General features: G+C 43.7%; 1 protein-coding gene across 1 annotated transcript in view; it reads right to left on the bottom strand.

The window, feature by feature from the left end:
• LOC142743936 (phosphatidylethanolamine-binding protein 1-like) overlaps positions 1 to 20793 on the bottom strand; it is a 31235-nt gene that overhangs the window by 2142 nt on the left and 8300 nt on the right. Inside the window, exons 2-3 of the mRNA XM_075854777.1 lie at positions 14852 to 14958; positions 6244 to 6344 (exon numbers count right to left, since the gene is read on the bottom strand). Coding sequence (XP_075710892.1) covers positions 6244 to 6344; positions 14852 to 14958 — 208 coding nt within the window. The remainder of the gene's footprint in view (positions 1 to 6243; positions 6345 to 14851; positions 14959 to 20793) is intronic.

Here is a 20793-nt window from a genome sequence, read left to right as displayed (position 1 = left end):
TACTGTAATAAAGCATTACTGAAGCATGCTCGGTCTCAATAGATGGGATTAAACATTTTAAGAGCTGGCACAAAAAGTATGGCCAATTACTAAACATTGATGTGCTTTGAAAAATAAAAATGTCTGGCTCAGTGTCTACAGATCACTGCATCAGCTCTACAATTTTAAAGTTTAAAGAGAACCTTTCACCTCCCCATACATGTGCAGCATGTAATTGGGAGGGCTGCACAAATTCTGGGGCACTTTAAAAAACATTTATACCTCCCTCCGTTATTTAGATATCGGTGCAGTGTTATATTTGGCGCCCGATATTTAAATAACCCTCTAAACAGTCAACGAGGCGTGTACTGTCAATGGGGCGTGTTACTATGGCTGTGACACTGTCCAATCAGATATAGACAGTGTTAAATCAAAAGCGAGGAGAGAGAGAGTGTGCGTGCCCGCACGCATGCTCTCTGTAACGTCCGTGGTCGCTGACCAAGAACTCCTTCCATCCAGTCGACACCCTTCTCTCAAGAGATGTCTGCACATATGGTCATCCTCCTCCACAGTGACCACCAGGGTGCGCTCACGAGCTCAGTCCAGACCTAAGAAGCCAGATCGCACGCATGTTGGTGATTGAGCTAATTGCTCCAGAGCACCCTGGGCTATAAGAAGGTCCCACCCCCAGCCTCCCACGCCTGAGCCTTGATGTTGTATTCCACGTCTGTCTTGCAAAAGGTCCTCTAGTGTTTCCTGCTCCCAGTGTTCCCTGTTCCTGTATCCTGTAACCTGTATTCTGAACTAGTGCCATGCTTAGCTGTAGCCGTGCTGTGCTGTATGCCACGCCTGTCCTGCTTCTCGACATATACCTGCTGCCTAGTTCCTGGTGAGCCTGCCTTGCTACTGTCCGAGCTGCAACAGGTACCCTATATAAACTATAGACTCTGACCTGCGCCCTGTTGGCCAGCTGCCATACCGCCAAGGCGGTACGGCCCAGTGGGTCCACGAACCCTACGTGACAGTAAGCTCAGGCCATGGACCCTGTTGGTCGATCCAAGACCATGACGACGTTACAAGAGATGCGGGCGGATATGCTAGACCTCCGGTCTCGAAAGGACCAACTCCTCCAGGCTTTGAAAATTCTCGCACGTCGGCAGGACTTGCCGTTCCTTCTACTACACCTCCTGGCAGTGTTGATCCTCACACTACACTTCCTGGCAGTGTCGACTCACGTTTTTTTTTGCCACTTCCGGACCGCTATGATGGAGACGCAGGTACCGGTCGTGGATTTTTGAGCCAGTGCCAGATCTACTTCAGCCTGTATACTAGGACATTTTCGTCTGACGGCGCAAGGGTTGCTTTCATCATCTCTCTCCTCACTGGCAAGGCTCTTGCATGGGCGAACCCTATCTCGGAGAGACAAGGATCAGAGACCTGTGACTTCCAGGGCTTCCTCCGGACTTTTCGCATGGTGTTTGAGGAGGCTGGACGGGTCTCATCTGCAGCGGCTTCCTTGATTAACCTACGCCAAGGAGACACCTCTGTGAGCGGGTACGCCATCCACTTCCGCACCCTGGCGGGAGAACTGTTATGGAACAATGAGGCCCTGGTTCCTGCCATCTACCCTGGATGACCTCCTCCTTCTGTCCGTCCGGATTGATATGCGTATCCGAGAACGCCTCCAAGAGGTTCGTCTGGAGGGAGGCCTTCCAAGTCTGGTCCCTACTTTGCAGCAACCCCTGCCATCCTCAGATGTCGATTCTCATAAGGAGTCTGTGAGGATGAACCAGTGTAAGCTATCCACCCAGGAGAGACAACGCAGATTCACTTCGGGACTCTGTCTATATTGTGGTGGCCATCTTGTGCGCCTGTGTCCCCAAAAATCCCAAAGCCTGGGGTTGCTAGCAATGACAACCTTGGGTAAGAAAGGACTTCTGTCTAAATTGTCCATACCAGTGACCATAGTGTCTGGTGGGAGAACGCATCAGGTCTCTGCGTATTTGGACTCTGGATCCGCTGCTAATTTCATTCGTAGAGACCTGGTGGATCTTCTTCAATTACCCACCACCCCCCTGGAGAGGCCGTTGACGGTTGCATCAGTGAATGGACTACCTCTGCCAGACCCAGTTATAACTGTGACTAAGCCGCTGAGGCTCCAAGTGGGAGCTCTTCACTCCGAACTGCTGTCGTTCTATGTCCTATCCAAAGCCGTTAACCCTGTGTTCCTGGGCCTGCCTTGGCTCCGACTACATGCCCCAGTCCTGGACTGGAATTCTGGAGAGGTACTCCAGTGGGGCCCTGAGTGTCAAAGCCGATGCCTGGTGCAGATTCGTTCGGCTCATCCTCCTCTGCCTCGGTAATTGGCAGGATTGCCGGGTTATTATGCTGCATTTTCAGACGTCTTCAGCAAGAGGGAGGCGGAGACATTGCCTCCACACTGGGAGTATGACTGCCCTATCGAGCTGACTCCTGGTGCATCCCTTCCCCGTGGTAGGCTATATCCTCTCTCCTTGCCAGAGACTCTGTCTATGTCCGCCTATGTGAAAGAGAACTTGGAGAGGCGCCTCATACGGAAGATTTCCTCCCCGGCAGGAGCCGGGTTCTTCTTCATCAAAAAGAAGAATGGTTCTCTTCGTCCTTGTATTGATTACCAAGGTCTCAACTAGATCACGGTGAAAAATAAATATCCGTTGCTACTGATCTCAGAACTGTTTGATCGTATACGTTGTGCCAAGATTTTTTCCAAACTAGACCTGCGTGAGGCTTACAACTTATTCCGGATTTGCCAGGGTGATGAATGGGAGACTGCATTTAACACCCGTGATGGACACTATGAATATCTAGTAATGCCCTTCGGCCTGTGTAATGCTCCCACGGTCTTCCAGGAGTTTGTTAATTACATTTTCCGTGACCTCCTCTATGTTTGTGTTATGGTCTACCTTGATGATATCTTGATTTTTTTCTCCAGATCCTATGACGCATCAGAGACATGTCCGTCAAGTTTTGCTGCGGTTAAGGGAGAATCGTCTGTACGCTAAGTTGGAAAAGTGCGTGTTTGAAAAAGATGCTCTACCCTTCCTGGGCTATGTCATCTCGAATCGAGGTCTCGAGATGGATCCTGAAAAGGTAAAGTCTGTCCTGGAATGGCCACGCCCTCAAGGCTTGAGGGCCATACAGCGCTTTCTGGGATTCGCCAATTTTTACAGACAGTTTATTCCAAACTTCTCCTCACTGTCTCCTCCTCTCTCTAACCTCACTAAGAAGGGCATGAACGCCAAGGCGTGGACTCCTGAGGCAGAGTCTGCATTCAATAGCCTGAAGAGCGCCTTTACGTCAGCCTCTATCCTCCATCATCCAGATGTCTCTCTACAGTTCTCGTTGGAGGTGGACGCATCCTCTGTCGGTGCTGGTGCACTCCTGTTCCAGAGAGGCTCAAGGGCAAGTCAATGGTATGTGGATATTTTTCTAAGCTCTTCTCTTCCGCAGAACGCAACTACTCGAATGGGGATCGGGAGTTACTGGCCATCAAATTGGCTCTGGAGGAGTGGAGACATCTACTAGAGGGCGCAGCTCATCCCATCGTGATTTTTACGGACCATAAGAACCTTACCTCTCTTCAGACGGCCTAACGGCTGAACCCTCGTCAGGCCAGGTGGTCACTGTTCTTTACCAGGTTCCAGTTTGAGCTCCATTATCGCCCGGCCGACAAGAATGTGAGTGCCGATGCCTTGTCCAGGTCTTTCGAGACAGAAGACACCATGGAGATTCCACAGAACATTATTGATCCGTCTTGCATTATCTCTGTCAATCCCCTGCAAGTTGGGGACATTTCTCCAGGGAGGACTATTGTGTGCCTGGCTGACTGTGGAAGAATCCTCCGCTGGGGACACTCCTCTAGACTGGCAGGTCACGCGGGAACCCGTAAGACTCGGGATCTGATTGCTCGTCATTTCTGGTGGCCCACGCTGCCCAAGGACATTATGGACTTTGTTTCTTCCTGTTCAGTATGTGCAGCCAACAAGGTCGCTCACTCCGGACCTGCTGGTCTGCTCCAGCCATTGCCTGTGCCCAATGCCTCCTGGCAGCATATAGCTATGGACTTTATTACGGACCTGCCTCTCTCTGCCAGATGCAGTACTGTCTGGGTGGTGGTGGATCGATTTTCAAAGATGGCCCACTTCGTTCCTCTGACCGGTCTTCCTTCTGCTCCTCTGCTGGCCAAGCTGTTCATTCAACACATCTTCCGCCTGCACGGCTTGCCACAGCATATTGTGACTGATTGGGGGTTCAGTTCACCTCGAAGTTCTGGAGAGCCCTCTGCGGACTCCTAGGTATAAAGTTGGACTTTACCTCGGCCTACCATCCTCAGTCCAATGGTCAGGTCGAGAGGATCAATCAGATCTTGGAGAACTACCTACGCCACTTCATCTCCAAGCAGCATGATGACTGGGTGCAGTTGCTTCCGTGGGCTGAGTTCTCTTACAACAATCATACCAGTGAGTCCACACAGTAGACACCGTTCCTTATTGTGTATGGCCAGCACCCACAAATTCCTCTCCCGGTCCCTGTTATGTCTGAGGTGCCAGCTGCTGACACGGCCTTCGGGGATTTTCTGCAGATCTGGCAGCAGGCTCGATCCTCCATCCTGCTGACGGTCGACCGCATGAAGCGGAAGGCGGACACAAGGAGAAGAGAACCCCCTCAGTTTCTTCCTGGCACGAAGGTCTGGCTGTCCTCCAGGAATATTCGACTGAGGGTGCCGTCGTACAAATTTGCTCCCAGGTTCCTCGGTCCCTTCGAGATCCTGCAGCAGATCAACCCTGTCGCCTACAAGCTTCGGCTGTCTCCTACCCTTAAGATCCCCAACTCCTTCCTCATTTATCTCCTGAAACCAGTGGTTCTGAACCGCTTTACCAAGACTCCAAGCCTCCAGCGGCCCTTCAGACACCTTCGAGGTTAAGGAGATCTTGGACATTAAAAAAGTAAGAGGAAGAACCTTTTATTTAGTAGATTGGAAGGGGTTTGGTCCAGAAGAGAGGTCCTGGGAGCCAGAGGAGAATCTCAATGCTCCTACCCTCTTTAAGAGGTTTCTCTCTTGTTCTGGTCCCAAGAGGAGGGGGCGTAAGAGGGGGGATACTGTAACGTCCGTAGTCGCTGACCACGAACTCCTTCCATCCAGTCGACGCCCTTCTCTCAAGATATGTCTGCACATACGGCCGTCCTGCTCCACAGTGACCAGCAGGGTGCGCTCACGAGCTCAGTCCAGACTTAAGAAGCCAGATCGCACGCATGGGTTGGTGATTGAGGTAATTGCTCCAGAGCACCCTGGGCTATAAGAAGGTCCCAGCCCCATCCTCCCACGCCTGAGCTTAGTTGTTGTATTCCAAGTCTGTCTTGCAAATGGTCCCCAAGTGTTTCTTGCTCCCAGTGTTCCCTGTTCCTGTATCCTGATCTAGTGCCGTGCTTGGTTGTAGCAGTGCTGTACTGTATGCCACACCTGTCCTGCTTCTCGATGACTATCTGCTGCCTAGTTCTTGTCTTGCTACTGTCCGAGCTACCACAGGTACCCTATATAAACTATAGACTCTGACCTGCCCCCTGTTGGGCAGCTGCCATACCGCCAAGGCGGTATGGGCCAGTGGGTCCACGAACCCTACCTGACGCTCTCTCACACTTCAGCTTTGAAGATCAGTCTTTTGCCGAACTAGCAAGGGGGCGTGTTTCTGCTACAGACAGTGTAAGCACTCCCCAGCTCTTTTAACACTGTCCGTAGCAGTGACACACCCCCTTGCCAGTTTGGCAGACAAAGTACAAGACTGATTTCTCACAAGTGCTGAAGAGATGAGAGCGCGCATGCGCGCTCTCCTCTCCGCAGATCTTTACACTGTCCGTAGCAGTGACACGCCCCCTTGCCAGTTCGGCAGAAGACTGATCTTCAAAGCTGAAGAGTGAGAGAGCGTGCGCGCGCACACTCTCTCTCCTCGCTTTTGCTGTAACACTGTCAATATCTGATTGGACAGTGTCACAGCCATAGTAACACGCCCCCTTGACAGTACACGCCCCATTGACTGTTCAGGGGGTTATTTAAATATCGGGCGCCAAATATAACGGCACCGATATCTAAATAACGGAGGGAGGTAGAAAAAAATATAAAGTGCACTCAGCTGCACATGTATGGGGAGGTGAAAGGTTCTCTTTAAGGAAACAGGACATTTCCATAGGTGTCATTGGTTAGCAGAAATCCCAAGTTATATCACATACCTGTATCTTTTCCTGCTCCTGAACCAACATATTCCGTAAGAGTAGTGCCAGTGCTCAGGTCATTTCCCTTAACATTTACTACCAGGTAGTGATGCCATTCCCTATAAAGAAAGTGATTTATGAAAATGAATCAGTTGACTTACTGTATGTGCACAGGAGCACAAAACACTCACTCCATACAAATCAGAAACATGATGATATCAAACAACGTGAATACATTTTTAAATGCTGTACCTATACATATTGGGTTCTCCATGTCACATTATATATTCTATTAATTTGCTAAGTAAAAAGGGGTTAACACCACCTCTAAAGGTAAAAAACGCCATAAATGAACACTAACTTTTCAAACAATTTACACTGATCTAATAGTATACCTGATATAGAACAACTTTGTAATTTACGTACTGTTAAAATTTCATTTTTTTCATGCAAATTCTGTGTGACGTTACTGCCACTAGGTGTCTCCCTTCCTGTAATCTGTTGTCCTCCTCCTGTTGTGAAGCATTGTCTGTCCCAAATTACAGAGCAGTGGAGACGGGCTGCAGAAGGTCGGGATGTGTCACTTCACTGCCTACCCATAAAAGTCTCTGGTGAGGGGAGGGGTGAGCAGGAGGAGGGAGCTGAGAGAGAGTGAGTTAGAAACAAATACGCTGCTTACAAGTCTATGGAGGGAGGAGGGGTGAGCAGGGGGAGGAAGTAGGAGCACAGAGAAATACACAGGCTGCTGGTAAGATTTCTGTGTCACCCCAGTGCTCTGCCCACTAGCTCAGAGGCAACTGAGAATTAGGCCCTGCAGAAACTGCTAAATAATGGCACATGCAAGTCAGTCATATAATGGCTAGAAATGTTATACCTCATGTACACACATATGACAGCTTATTCTGAAAAGTCAACTGAAAAGTTAGCTACGCTTTAAATATGACATTTCTGCAAATTGTAATGCACTGTTACTCTGTATTTAACTAATTTATCATAGTGGAAACAATTTAATCAAAGGGACATTTCCATCTAGGACATTTATGGTAAGGCTGGGCAATTAATCGGAAAAAAAAGAAACAAAACCGAAATTCAGCGCAATTAACCGACGTCATCTTGCGCGTTGTTTTTTTAGAATTTTTTTTAGACAGATGCGAGGCAGTGATGACATTGCGCCTGTCTCTGCCGAGCCGCACAGACCGGAGGAGCAGAGGGTTCTCCTCCACTCGTCGTTGGAACAGGGTTAGATGAGTATGTATTTTATTAGGCACTGTTGGGGATGTGTGAGGGCAGCTATGGGGGCATTATACTGTGTGGGGGCAGATGTGGGTCAATATACAGTGTGGGGGCAGCTATGGGGGACTTTATACTCTATAGAGGGCAGCTATAGCTAGGGGCATTATACTGTGTGGAGGGAAGTTATAGGGGCATTATACTGTGTGGAGGGCAGTTTTAGGGGGATTATACTGTGTAGAGACAGCTGTAGGGGCATTTTACTGTGTTGCTGACAGTTATATTGGCATTATACTGTGTGGAGGACAGTTATAGGGGGATTATATCCTGTAGAGACAGCTATAGGGGCATCCTACTGTGTGTGGGGCAGCTATAGGGGGCATTATACTGTGTGGGGAGCACTATAAAGGCAATATTATGTGTAGGGGCAGTGGCAGCCGGTATATATACAGCAGGCTCAGGGGATAAATATGAATTCAATGGTGTTGCATGCAGATGTGGGCGTGGTATGCAAAAAGGGGTGTGGTCTAAATAATAGTTAATTAATCGTAATCAAGGTTACATGTTCAATTAATCGTGATTTTGAATTAGATCATAATTGCCCAGCCCTATTTTATGGCATATCTACAGCATAAGACATAAATGTCCGATAGATGCGGGTCTCACCTTTGGGACCTGAACTTGTTTCTAGAACAAGGCCCCCTGACCCCGTCCTATCTTCTGTCGCTGGGCTCTGACCACTGAGTTAGGGCTTATTCAGACGAACGTATAATACGTCTGTGCTACGCGCGTGATTTTCACGCGCGTCACACGGACCTATGTTAGTCAATGGGGCCGTTTATACTGTCAGCGATTTTCACACAGCGTATGTCCACGTGCTTTTCTATTTACAAACATAAAAACAGAGTGTCATAATGATGGCGGCTGCGCGAAAATCACGCAGCCACGCATCATATGCTGCTTACACACGAAGCTTTTATGAAGCTTTTGCGCTTGCAAAATGCAGCGTTTTTTCCACGCGCAAATCGTACACGCTTGTGTGAATCCGGCCTTACGAGGTGGCTGGGATTTCCAGAAACAGCCAAGTGCATAGTAGTGAATGGGTATTGTTTCCATAGCTCCTATTCACTTTTGATGGTAGATGGGGAAACAGCATAGCAAAACACGCTCGGCTGTTTCCGGAAAACCCCGCCACCTCGTAATTCAGTGTCCGGAGCCCAGCGGCAGAAAGTAGGACAGGGTTTCCCATTCTAGAGATAGGTGTGTGAGATGGGACTTGAATCTATTAGAAATTTATGTCTTGTCCTGTGGATATTATAGATTTTTACCCCAATTATAAAGACACAAGGGTATTAGGTACGCGCTGGAGGAGAGGCTTCCTATGTCTCAAAAGAATGTAGCGCTAAATATAAATAAGCACGTGACAATCGTAGTTTTTTCTTTTTTTGCAAAATGTATTTTCTTTTGTCAAAATTTCAGTGTCAAAAAATGATCACATACAAAAATACACATCACCTAATGTGTTAAAGTCCATAACGTGTCCGAATGAATTCTTCCCGGGGCTTTTATGGCTTGTTTGCTTGAGAAAGGGGGTGGACCCCTGAAATGTTGCATCAGGCGTAGTAAGATGCCAATCTATCATCCACGTGAAGTCTCTGCAAACAAACCGTAAAAGCACCGGGACTAATTAATCCGGACGCGTTATGGACTTGCGTGATGTCTATATTTATTTTTTGTATGTGATAATTTTTTTACATTGAATTTTTGACAAAAGAAAATACATTTTGCAAAAAAAGATAAAACTAAGATTATCACGTGCTTATTTCTATATAGCGCTACACTGTCCTGTGGATATGCCATAAATGTCCAAGATAGGAATACCCATTTAAATGTGCATAAGTCTAGGCATCCAGTCAGTCAATACTTGGTAACCCTTGTCCTTTCAGGCCGCTAACAGTCACTGGCCCACATTTATCATGCAGTTTACCTTGCAAATCGCAACGTGTGACAAATCTGTTGTCAAATTTGTGACTTTTCTTGCCGCGCACCAAATCTGGAAAGTGACAATAAAAGTGGGCATGGTCTCCAAGGAGACGTAATTTTATTAACGTTATCAAGTAAAAAGCCTAAAAATGGCACAAATGTTTGTCGCAAATCTACACCTTCTCATAGCAGGTGTTGAATTGTTTTCTTGCTCTCAGACAGTGCAAAATGTGTCAAACTTATTAGGAGGCGTGCACTTTTTAATATATTTGGTAAAATCATATTTAACTATGTCATTTACTAAGACTGGTGTAAAAAACCCCAGTCTTAGTAAATGTGGGCCACTGTATTCTTGCTTTAGTATTTGTTTCCCTTAGCATGTTTGATGGCTAACCGCAGAATGTTAATATTAATCCAGATTAGGGACTGGGAAGGTAATTTAAAAATCTTCTTTCTTGAAGTAGTACAAGGTTGATTTTAAAGTATATTTTGAATCATTGACTGACTGTAGGAGATTGGCTTCCAGGATTTTTATACGTAATAAAAGCCATTCTTCCCTCTACTGGCTGCCACACAATCATAAAGCATAACAAAGCTAACCTCATGCCTTTTTCTTTACAAATTTACTTTTAGTGATTGCAGTCAAAGCAACCTTAAAGGGGTATTCCAGTTACAACAAGTTACCCCCTATCCGTAGGGTAAGGGGTAACATGCTGATCGGTGGGTGTCTGACAGCTAGGACCGCCACCGTTTACGAGAACGGGGGTCCCATACCCCTCGTTTGAATGGAGCGGCAGGTCGCTCATGCGCACTATTGCTCCATTCATTCTCTGTGGCAGTGCCAGAAATAGCCGATCGCTGTACTCGGCTATCTCCTGCGCTCCCATAGAGAATGAATGGAGCGGCAGCGCGCATGAGCGACCTACCACTCCATTCAAACAAGGAGTACGGGACCCCTGTTCTCATAAAGGGTGGGGGTCCCAGCTGTCGGATACCCTCCGATCACTAAGTTACCCCTTAACCTACAGATAGGGGGTAACTTGTTGTAACAGGAATACCCCTTTAACCCCTTACTGCACCAGGATGCACCGGTACGTCCTGTATTGCAGTGCTTTAAGGCATCGGGACATACCGGTGCGTCCTGGCGAACAACTGTCACCCTGTCAAAGAACAGGGTGATAGAACTGTGCCATCAACTGTTTATGACAGTTGATTGGCACAGTAACACGGCAGGGGACCAATCACTGCGGTCCCCGTCCGGTGATCGCTGTGATTGGTCAGTCACAGCAGACTGACCAATCACAGCTCCTTGAGATTGTGTATGTGATGGAGCTGGCTCAGAAGATGAGCCAGCGCCATCACTGCCAGGTGTCGGCTGTCTGACGCCCCGCTGTAACAGCCAGGACCGGACCTAGGCTCCGATCCGGCCGATTAACCCCTTAGATGCAGGGATCAAAAGCGATCACTGCATCTAGGTGGCTTCTAGCCTGTAGGCACCTCTGATAATTGCCATGGCCACGGGTGTCAGCTGTTTGCTACAGCTGACATCCTGCTCTAACCTAGAAAAAAAGGTGAAAAACACAGCGCCACATGGTACGGGTCATAATATATAAAGGTAGAGAAAACCACATGAATTAAAGACTGCTCACCAATTGAAGTTGTGCTACGACAGGCACAACACTGGTAAAAACAGAATTGGTGTATATGATGAAGCTGCAGCTAGGTTCAGGAGCCGGTCACCTGAGCAAGGAAACCGCTAAAAAGGAAGTTAGATGTATGGAAAAGGTGAACCCAGAAATAGCGCTGCTAACATCCAAGGAAAGTCATATAAGTAATGGTAAAAAACTTTTTTATTGCGCAGACTACGCGTTTCAACGCCAAACAGGTGTCTTCCTCAGGTCAGGTACAACTGAAAACCAAACTCACTGGTTTATATAATGATTGACAACATGTTCATAAAACACATTGAAACGGAAAGACCGCCAAATAACAGTTAAAAAAAGAACAGCTGTGATGTAATGTCGGAACAGAAATAGAAGCTTGATTGCGTACTGCATTAGAGAAACATAATGGTATAACAATATTAAGAAAATAAAAGATGCAGCAAAAAGTGATAGTCAAAACATTAAATGAATGAGGGAGTTGGAGATGGACCGATATATATATGGAGTATCCGATGTACGGGAAATGTCATCTAAAACGATGGTGCATCGGTCTGCAGGGGAACATCAGATCGACATCCATTGGACAAACATGTGATCACAAATATAATTAAATACAAATTATTTATAATAAAAGAGATTAGTTGCTCACCGTTAGGTGCAGGCATTGTTTTCTGGCGGCTACGGGATACACAGACAGAAACTCAGCTGAGCGTCCCAGGCGTCATAGCAACACCAATCGGATGCCAGCAGGACAACGGTGGCCGATGAGGGACAGTACAGGAGTGGGATTTACAGCGTTCACACTACTTAAATGAAGTCAGAACGACATCAAGACCACGGTGAGTATTACATGGTGGATATAGTAGAGGGCAAAGTGTATGTGAAAGAAGTGATGATGAAATAGACAGAATAGTAGCAAGGAGTTGGGCATTACTCTGAGGGGTGCAGTTTCCAAAATGGGGGTCACCACTTGGGAGTTTGTATTACTATTTGACCCCAGAGCCCTGCCATTGTGGGCCAATTCTGCAAAAATCAACAAGATATGCCTCACATGCGCATTTGCTCTTTCAGTCCTAAGCCCTGTCATATGTCCAGGCAAATGATAACTGCCTTGAGGGGTATAGTTTAGAAAATGGGGTCACTTCTCAGTGTTTTCCACTCTACTCTGGTACCTAAGGGAGCTCTGCAAATGCAACATGGCGCCTGTACACCAGTCCAGCAAAATCTGTGCTCTAAAAGCCAAATGGCGCTCCTTCCATTTTGAGCTCTGCCATCTGCCCAAATAGCCGTTTAGGGCGACACATGGGGTATTGCCGTACTCGGAAGACATTGGGTAACAAATTGTGTGTTGTTTTTTCTCCTATTACCCCTTGAGGAAAAAAAATTGGGTGCAAAACTACATATTTTTGGTAATTTTTTTTTTTTTTTCCTTTTCACTCCCTCATTCTAATGCAATCTATGAAACACTTGTGGGATCAAAATGCTCACTGCACCCCTAGATGATTACCCTGAGGGGTATAGTTTCCAAAATGGAGGCACTTCTCAGGGGTTTCTACTGTACTGGTACCTCAGGGGCTCTGCAAATGCGACATGGCGCCCAAAAAACAATCAACCAAAATCTACATGCCAAGTAGCGTTTCCTGCCACTCTGAGTCCTGCGGTGTGTCCAAAAGCAGTTTATGACCACATATGGGGTATTGCCATGCTCGGGAGAAATTGCTTAACAATTGTTGGGGTGCTTTTTCTCCTTTATTCCTTGTGAAAATGAAAAAAAATTCAACATTTTAGTGGAAAGAATGTAGATTTTCATTTTCACTACCTAATTCCAATAAATTCAGCAAAAAAACAGTGGGGTCAAAATTCTCACTATACCGCTAGATAAATTCCATGAGGGGTGTAGTTTCCAAAATGGGGTCACTTTTGCGGGGTTTGCACTGTTTTGGCCCCTCAGTGGCTTTGCAAATGTGACATGGCGCCGCAAAATATTTCAGCAAAACTTGAGCTCCAAAAGTCAAATGGCGCTCAGTCCTTTCTAAGCCTAGCCGTGTGTCCAAACAGCAGTTTATTACCACATATGGGGTATTGCTGTGCTCAGAAGAGTTTGCTTTACAAATTTTGGGGTGCTTTTTCTCCTTTATCTATTGTAAAAATAAAAAAATATGAGCTAAAATGACATTTTATTAGAACATTTTTAAATTTCACGGCATAATTTCAATAAATTCTGCAAAAAACGTGTGGTGTCAAAATGCTAACTATACCCCTAGAAGTATTCCTTGAGGCGTGTAGTTTCCAAAATGGGGTCACTTTTGGGGAGTTTCCACTGTTTTGGTCCCTCCAGGGCATTGCAAACACAACATGGCACTGAAAACTATTCCAGCAAAATCTGCTCTCCAAAATCGAAATGGTGCTCCTTCCCTTGTGAGCCCTGCTGTGGATCCAAACAGCAGTTTATTACGACATATGGGGCATTGCTGTAATCGGGAGAAGATGCTTTACAATGTTTTGGTGCTTTTTCTCATTTATGCCTTGTAAAAATGCATGTATGCCTTGTAAAAATTATATACAGACCTATTCCAATAAGTTTAGTAAAGAAACTGTGGGGTAAAAATGCTAACTATACCTCTAGATAAGTTTCTTGAGGGGTGTAGTTTCCAAAATGGGGTCACTTTTGGGGTGTTTCCGCTGTTTTGTCACCACAAGACCTCTTCAAACCTAACATGGTGCCTAAAATATATTCTAAAAAAAAGCGGCCCCAAAATCCTCCAGGTTCTCCTTTGCTACTGAGGCCGGAGCTTCAGTCCATAAGCCCACTAGGGCCACATGTGGGATGCTTCTAAAATCTGAAGAATCTTGGCAATAAATATTAAGTTGCATTTCTCAGGTAAAACTTTCTGTGTTAAAGAAAAAAAATGTAATACCAATGAATTTTAGCAAAAAAATGAAAATGGTAAATTACCACTCTACTTTGCTTTAATTCCTGTGAAATGCCTAAAGGGTTAAGAAACTTTCTGAATGCTGTTTTGAATGCTTTGAGGAGTCTAGTTTTTAAAATGAGGTGATTTATGGGGACTTTCTAATATATAAGACCCTCAAAGCCACTTCAGAACTGAACTGGTCTCTGAAAAAATAGCCTTTTGAAATTTTCTTGAAAATGTGAGAAATTGCTGCTAAAGTTCTAAGCCTTGTAACGTTCTAGAAAAATAAAAGGACTTTTAAAAAATGATGCCAACATAAAGTAGACATATGGGAAGAGTTAACTAGTAACTATTTTGAAAAATGCAAATTTTTGCAAATTTTCTCTGAATTTTGGTGTTTTTCACAAATAAACACTGAATATATCGACCAAATTTTATCACTAACATAAAGTACATTGTGTCACGAGAAAACAATCTCAGAATCGCTTGGATACATAAAAGCATTCCAGAGTTATTACCACATAAAGTGACACATGTCAGATTTGAAAAAAATGGCTGTGTCCTTAAGGGATTAAACTATTATTGCTCTTCCATCAAACGTTTTATATTTGGACAGGAACAGTACTCTAGATATCAGCCAAACCCAGACTGCCAGATGGTGAAGTATGATTTTTATTTCAAAGAGCACATATTAGTTTATTTTATTTTATGTTCTCTCCCCTTAAAAATGAATTTTACAAACTTTATTTGACTATCCAATATTCCACAATTTCTAAGATAAATAAATGTTACTGTAAATATACTGTATGTGAAGATATCCTTTATTATTCTCACCCAAGAGAGCGATCATTCCTGCTGGGTACATCAGGATCCGTCAATACCACAGTATACAGCTTCTTGGGATCCATGCCTTCCCATTCAAGGGTTGGTCTCGTTTTAATCTGAAAGATAAAGATTACAATTCTGTTAATGAAAGGATAGAATGGACTTAATTTATTAAGGTTTGCTTTCATATGCCAGACTTAATCTAAAGAAAGTTGGAGCAATATGCGTCTAATTTATTAAAAGGCGCACACCTCTTAATAAATGAAGACGCACCTCTGGCCGTCTATGTGTCAGAAAATCAAGTCTACTACAGCTATGAGCTGGGGTAGATTTGCGCTAGATTTCTGAAAAGTAGCAAAGGCGACGTAAAAATAGAAAAGTTGCAACATTTTTGCGCAAACTGCAACTTTTGTGGGCCATAAAACTTGCCTAGAGGCCTACATAAATTCCCCCTAAAATTTGTATTTTTTTTTTTTTTAATCTATACATTTTTATTGATTTACAAGATTATACGACAAGCATATTGGATACACAAAATACATCCAATGCAAATGAACAATATGTTAGCGAAACATTCCACACATGACAGGACATCAGACACGTCTAGGATATGGTTTAGCAGCAAAAAATAAGTAATGTACGAACATTATATATCTAATACATAACATGACATACAAAAATACTTTCCATATAGATATGAATGTGTAATGTGCAAAACAATACAAAGTATGGAATACATTGGAGAAATGAACAAAGGAAAACAAAAACAAAAAGAGATATATCAACTAGACAAATACAAGAATAGAACAACTCAGACTAGGAAAAAAACGGGATGTTCAATATATGTAGCACGGTGTGTAAGAGGAGCTATGCCCTATGAGACACAGTTATAAACACTAGGTAGCCAAGGTCCCCACAGCTTTTCACACTTGGAGTAGGAGTGGTCCCTAAATGCCATCATTTTCTCGTGAGAGCACCTACCATTGACATGTGCAATAATTTCCTGCATGGAAGGGGCTGTAAGGCTTTTCCAGTGTCTAGTAATTACTAACTTAGTCACGAGAAATAAATGAGCCGATATGACTTTATATTCAGATGGTATGGAATTAAATGTCGAGAAAAAGTAATGCTAATGCCGGGGAAGGAGTAATAGTTATCCCCACAATTCTTGATAATAATGCGAAGGAGGATGTCCAGAGAACTGTGAGCAATCCCATAAAATGTTAAAAAGGGTGCCTCTGCCTCCACAATTTCTCCAATATAGGTGGGATGCACTAGGAAACATATGTTGAAGTCTATCCGGTGTGTAGTACCATCTGAGTACTGTTTTCATAATCGACTCGATAATGTAGGGTGCATTTCAGGTTTTTCGCTATAAAGGTAAGAGAGGTTGTCCAAAGAGATGTGGACTAAACTTGTGCAAGCTCCCTCTCCCAAGCCAATAAAGGAGAAGTCTTCTCGAATTTAGCCTTGGAGTCTAATATGTCATATAAAGGACATATGCTTTTAGTGTGGGTAGCAGGTTGAGACCATAGCTGAAATATATCTGAATTCGCTAAGACTGTGAAAGGGCGGTCAGATTGTAAAAGATGTCTAATGCGAAGATATTTGTAAAAATCCCTATATGGGATACCATACCTGTTATGGAGGTAAGTAGATTGTAGCAATTAATCATTATCCATGAGACTTCATTTGAGTCAAACCCCAGCTCTCCAGACTCGAAGATCTAGGTCAGGGAGAAGGAGCTCAAGAGTTTTTATAGGAGCACAAGTATGTAGAGAAAATGAAGACCATATACTCTTGGAATTAAATAGTATCCCATTTTGTATAGAAACTGACAAAAAATAAGGTAGGGGGGTAATTGGTGAGCAAGGATTGAGACTTGTTATTAGAAGTTTAAGTTGTGTGCAGGCGCTAATGATTTTTCAATATGGACTCAATGTTGGGAAGTATCTCCGAACCACCAGTACTTCAACTGAGAGATCCGAGTGGCTAGGTAATAATATTGTATATTGGGTAGACCTAAAGTATTTAAGAATTCTTTAATGGACTGTTGGAAGGCCTGTGGGTTTGAGGGTGAAAGTTGTAGAGGGAACTGTAATATTCCATAAATTTATTTGCTATATCTCTGTGAGCATAAAGTTTTGTGGATTGAGGAGAATTTGTAAGGAATTCAATTTTACTCTTTACAGCCCGTGATTTTAGTCTATGTGCCAAATGTTTGCGGGCTTTGTTATCTTGGGAGTAATATTGCGCTTTGACAGATCTTAGGTTCTTCTCGTATTTATACATTAAGCAATCTTTAAGTTGGATACGAAGATTACATAGTTTCTCTACATTTTCTGAAGAATTAGTGGATTTATTGATAGATTGCAGAAGATGGATCTGCGTTAGTACAGCGTCAAATTGACATTCCTTTTTCTTTTTGGCTCTGTGCCCCCATTTAATAAAGGGCTCCCTTATGTATGCCTTGTGGGCATTTTAAAGTATAAAAGGGTCTTAAACAGAGTTAACATTTAAAAAGGAGTATTCGTCTAGGTCCTTGAGGAGTTTATCTCTGTATTTATGGTTAGACATGAGGTAAGTATTATTTCTCCACAGAAAATGTGGGGAAGTCCTATATGATTCATTCACACATATAGTGATTGCAGCATGGTCTGACCATTTAATAAGCTCAATAGTAGATTTTTCAACCTTCTGTAATAAGGATCTATTGGTGGGAAATAGATCAATACGAGAATAGGATTTGCGTACTGAGGAGTAATATGCATAATCTCTTTCTGAGTCATGCTGAACCTGCCACACATCATATACGTCTTCTTTATGTAAAATAATAGCTAGGGATTGGGAGTGGGATCTATGTGCAGCTGTGGAATCAATCAGAGGATCATGTACAGTATTAAAATCCCCACAAATCACCAGTTCACCCCGTTTTACCTTGTTTAATTTGCGAAATAATCTATTAACAAAACGGAGCTGATAGTTGTTCGGAACATAGACGACCACTATAGTAAACAAAGTGTTATTAAATTCACTTACTTGAATGATGTATCTACTAGGGGTCTATTAGAGATGAAAGTGAGATGAACGCCACTGTGTTTTTAATAGCAAGAAGCACACCCCGATGCTTTTTATTATGATGAGATAGAATGACCTTAGAGAACTGGGGGTGTCTGACTCTATGGGCATCCTTTTCCAAAATGTGGGTCTCCTGAGCACAGAAAACGTCACACTTCAGAGAGAGTGCCTCCTTCCACATAAATGACTTTTATGGGGGCTATTCAAGCCTTTAACCTTTAAGGAAGCAAACTTAATCATCGTGGAGTATTAAATAGAACGCTGTTACATGAATGCGTATACTAGAGTAGCAAATGTACCTAATATCAGTCTCTAAATAAGAAATTGGATCGATATGTGTGATAAGAGCTAACAAGGTCAATTCTTGACACCATATATGTGGCGTCACAGTAAACCTCAAAGCATTGTAAGGAAACACATGCCTATCTGAGAAAAGCATTAAAAAAAAACTGTCATTAAGGAGAAAAATATGACCCCGAGGTAAGAGTCAAACAAAGAAACTGAACACATGACACACATAGGCAGCTGCATAAGCTGTAGAAAAATGGTGGGAAAGTCACTCAGGGTTCGTTACCCAAAGACATGGCCAAGCTCCAGTTGGCACTTACTGGTCGGTATATCAGCTCTTCAAAGATTGTTCCTTCTACGTGGGGTCACCACCTGCCAATCGGGTTCCAGGCGATTCAAAAGTGTTAGGTCTATCGTCTGTGATATCTGGAAGTGGAAGATTCCCCAATTGAAGAAGCTTCCTCCCGTCCGTCAGTGAAGAAATAATGTGAAGTGATCCATTATGGCATATTAAAATTTTCACAGGAAATCCCCATCTGTATTCGATGTTTTGTTCGCGTGGAATAGTAGTAATTGGGGATAAATGCTTACGTAGGCAAAGCGTAGCCATAGACAAATCTGCAAACAATTTAACATGTTGCAGAGGCCATCAGGGCATCTTTTATGTGGTAATAATGTATGCGTGTGAGTACGTCTCTTGGCAAGGTATCAGGAAGATGGTTGGGGCGAGGTACTCTATGTGCCCTGTCTATGACATCCGTCATGGAACAATTCGGCAATACAGCCATAATGAGGCCTTGTATATATGTTGTGAGATCCCTCAGTTAAATGTCCTCCGATATGCTGCGGCTTTTTACATTATTCCGCCTTGAGCTGTCCTCGAGATCAATAACTTTGGCTTTCAGGCTGTCAATCTCTGCAGACAAATCATTATGTGTAGCTACAAGGTGGTTATAGGAAGCAGCAAAGTCTCCCATCTTATTCTCCACATGATGTATCCTGTGTCCCAGGCCTTGCATTGTTGAGTTAATAGGAGCTAATAAAGCTGTGAATTCGTTGTGCATTAAGATGCTAAACGCCATCAGAATTTCCTTCATCACGGAACCCGATGCAGGACTATCAGTGGTAGGTATGTCCATAAATTCTTTAGTGACCAACGATGGTATACTGGGGAGAGTAGCATTATTGCTTACCTCCGATTCATGGTGAAACTGATGATGAAGTTTGGGCCTCTGCTTCGCAGGACTCACTGAGGGAAAAGATGGCGTCAGCCCCATGGTGAGTCTGGTGCCCAAAGTCTCCGAGGCTTCCGCTGCAAGAGGGCTGTATCTGGAACCTGGGCCTACAACAGAATTATCAGGCTGAGTATCTTCTGAGACTGTCAGATGGTTTTTCCCTCCCCGGAAAGAGCAAGATGAAAGCGGAGAAGCCAGTTTCCCCAGACTTGGGGGTATGTGAGTGGGATGCGGCACTGGAGTTTCCACCGTCCCCGTAGCGATCTTTATTAAAATAAAACTTCAGTTAGCGGATGAATCAGCATCTTCCAATGTCCAATTATTGGGTTTTGGAGAGCCGTGCTGTGAAAATAGCTGGTATAGTCCTGGAGCTTGAGAATCAAGCGGCCATGTATCTCGGCTGTCAAACCGCGCCCCCCCCCCCCTAAAATTATTTTTGAGAAATCACTATGGCTATAATAAAAGTTTTTGTAAGATTGGAAACAAAGAAAGACAAGCTACTACATGGCACATTGAGCACTGACTAGATGATGGTCATCGCAGAAGCAGAACCTTAGATAATAATCATTAAATCTCCAGAAAAGGGGTATAATTGCATTGATAAATCTCCCCCATTGACCTCTTCAGATCTAGTTCACATAGTGCAATTTAAAGCCGAAACCAAGATGGATCCTAAACAGAGGAAAACACACAATCACTCACGTGAGGACTGCGGTGACTGACAGCCACAGGCATAATAAAAAAATAGTGGTCAAACGTGAAATTTTTTTATTATTGAGCTATATTTATTTATTGTTGAATTTTTTTAACAATTTTTTTAAATTTCATTTACAAATGACAAAACAGAATATAACAAATTAAAACACGCCTCAAATAGCTAAATCAACAATCGTCTTTCAGAATTTAAGTAGTATAAAATAAAATAATTTTTCTTCTCCTTAGGCCTTATTTACACAGTGCAGCATTTCTGCAGATTTTGCATGCATTTTTTAAGCCAAACCCAGAATTGGATCCAGGAGAGCAGACCTATAAGGCCTTCGTTTAAATATTTCTACTGTTTTGGTTCCGATCCTGGTTTTAGCTTAAAAACTACATGCAAAATCTGCAGCAAATCGGAATTGTGTGAACAAAGCCGACAAGAAACAACTTTCTGTATATCAATAGTACAAGCGAATATTAAGAAACGTATCATATCTTATTACAGAAAAATGCATTTTCTCCCCTTTTAGGGTATGTTCACACGTAGTCAACAAAAACGTCTGAAAAGCCAGAGCTGTTTTCAAGGGAAAACAGACCCTGCTTTTCAGACGTTTTTTTACCAACTCGCATTTTTCGCTGCGTTTTCGCGCC

This window comes from Rhinoderma darwinii, chromosome 1 (genome assembly GCF_050947455.1).
Source record: "Rhinoderma darwinii isolate aRhiDar2 chromosome 1, aRhiDar2.hap1, whole genome shotgun sequence".
NCBI lineage: Eukaryota > Metazoa > Chordata > Amphibia > Anura > Rhinodermatidae > Rhinoderma > Rhinoderma darwinii.
Note: the sequence above shows the minus strand (reverse complement) of the source record. Positions and strands in the feature narration are given on the sequence as shown.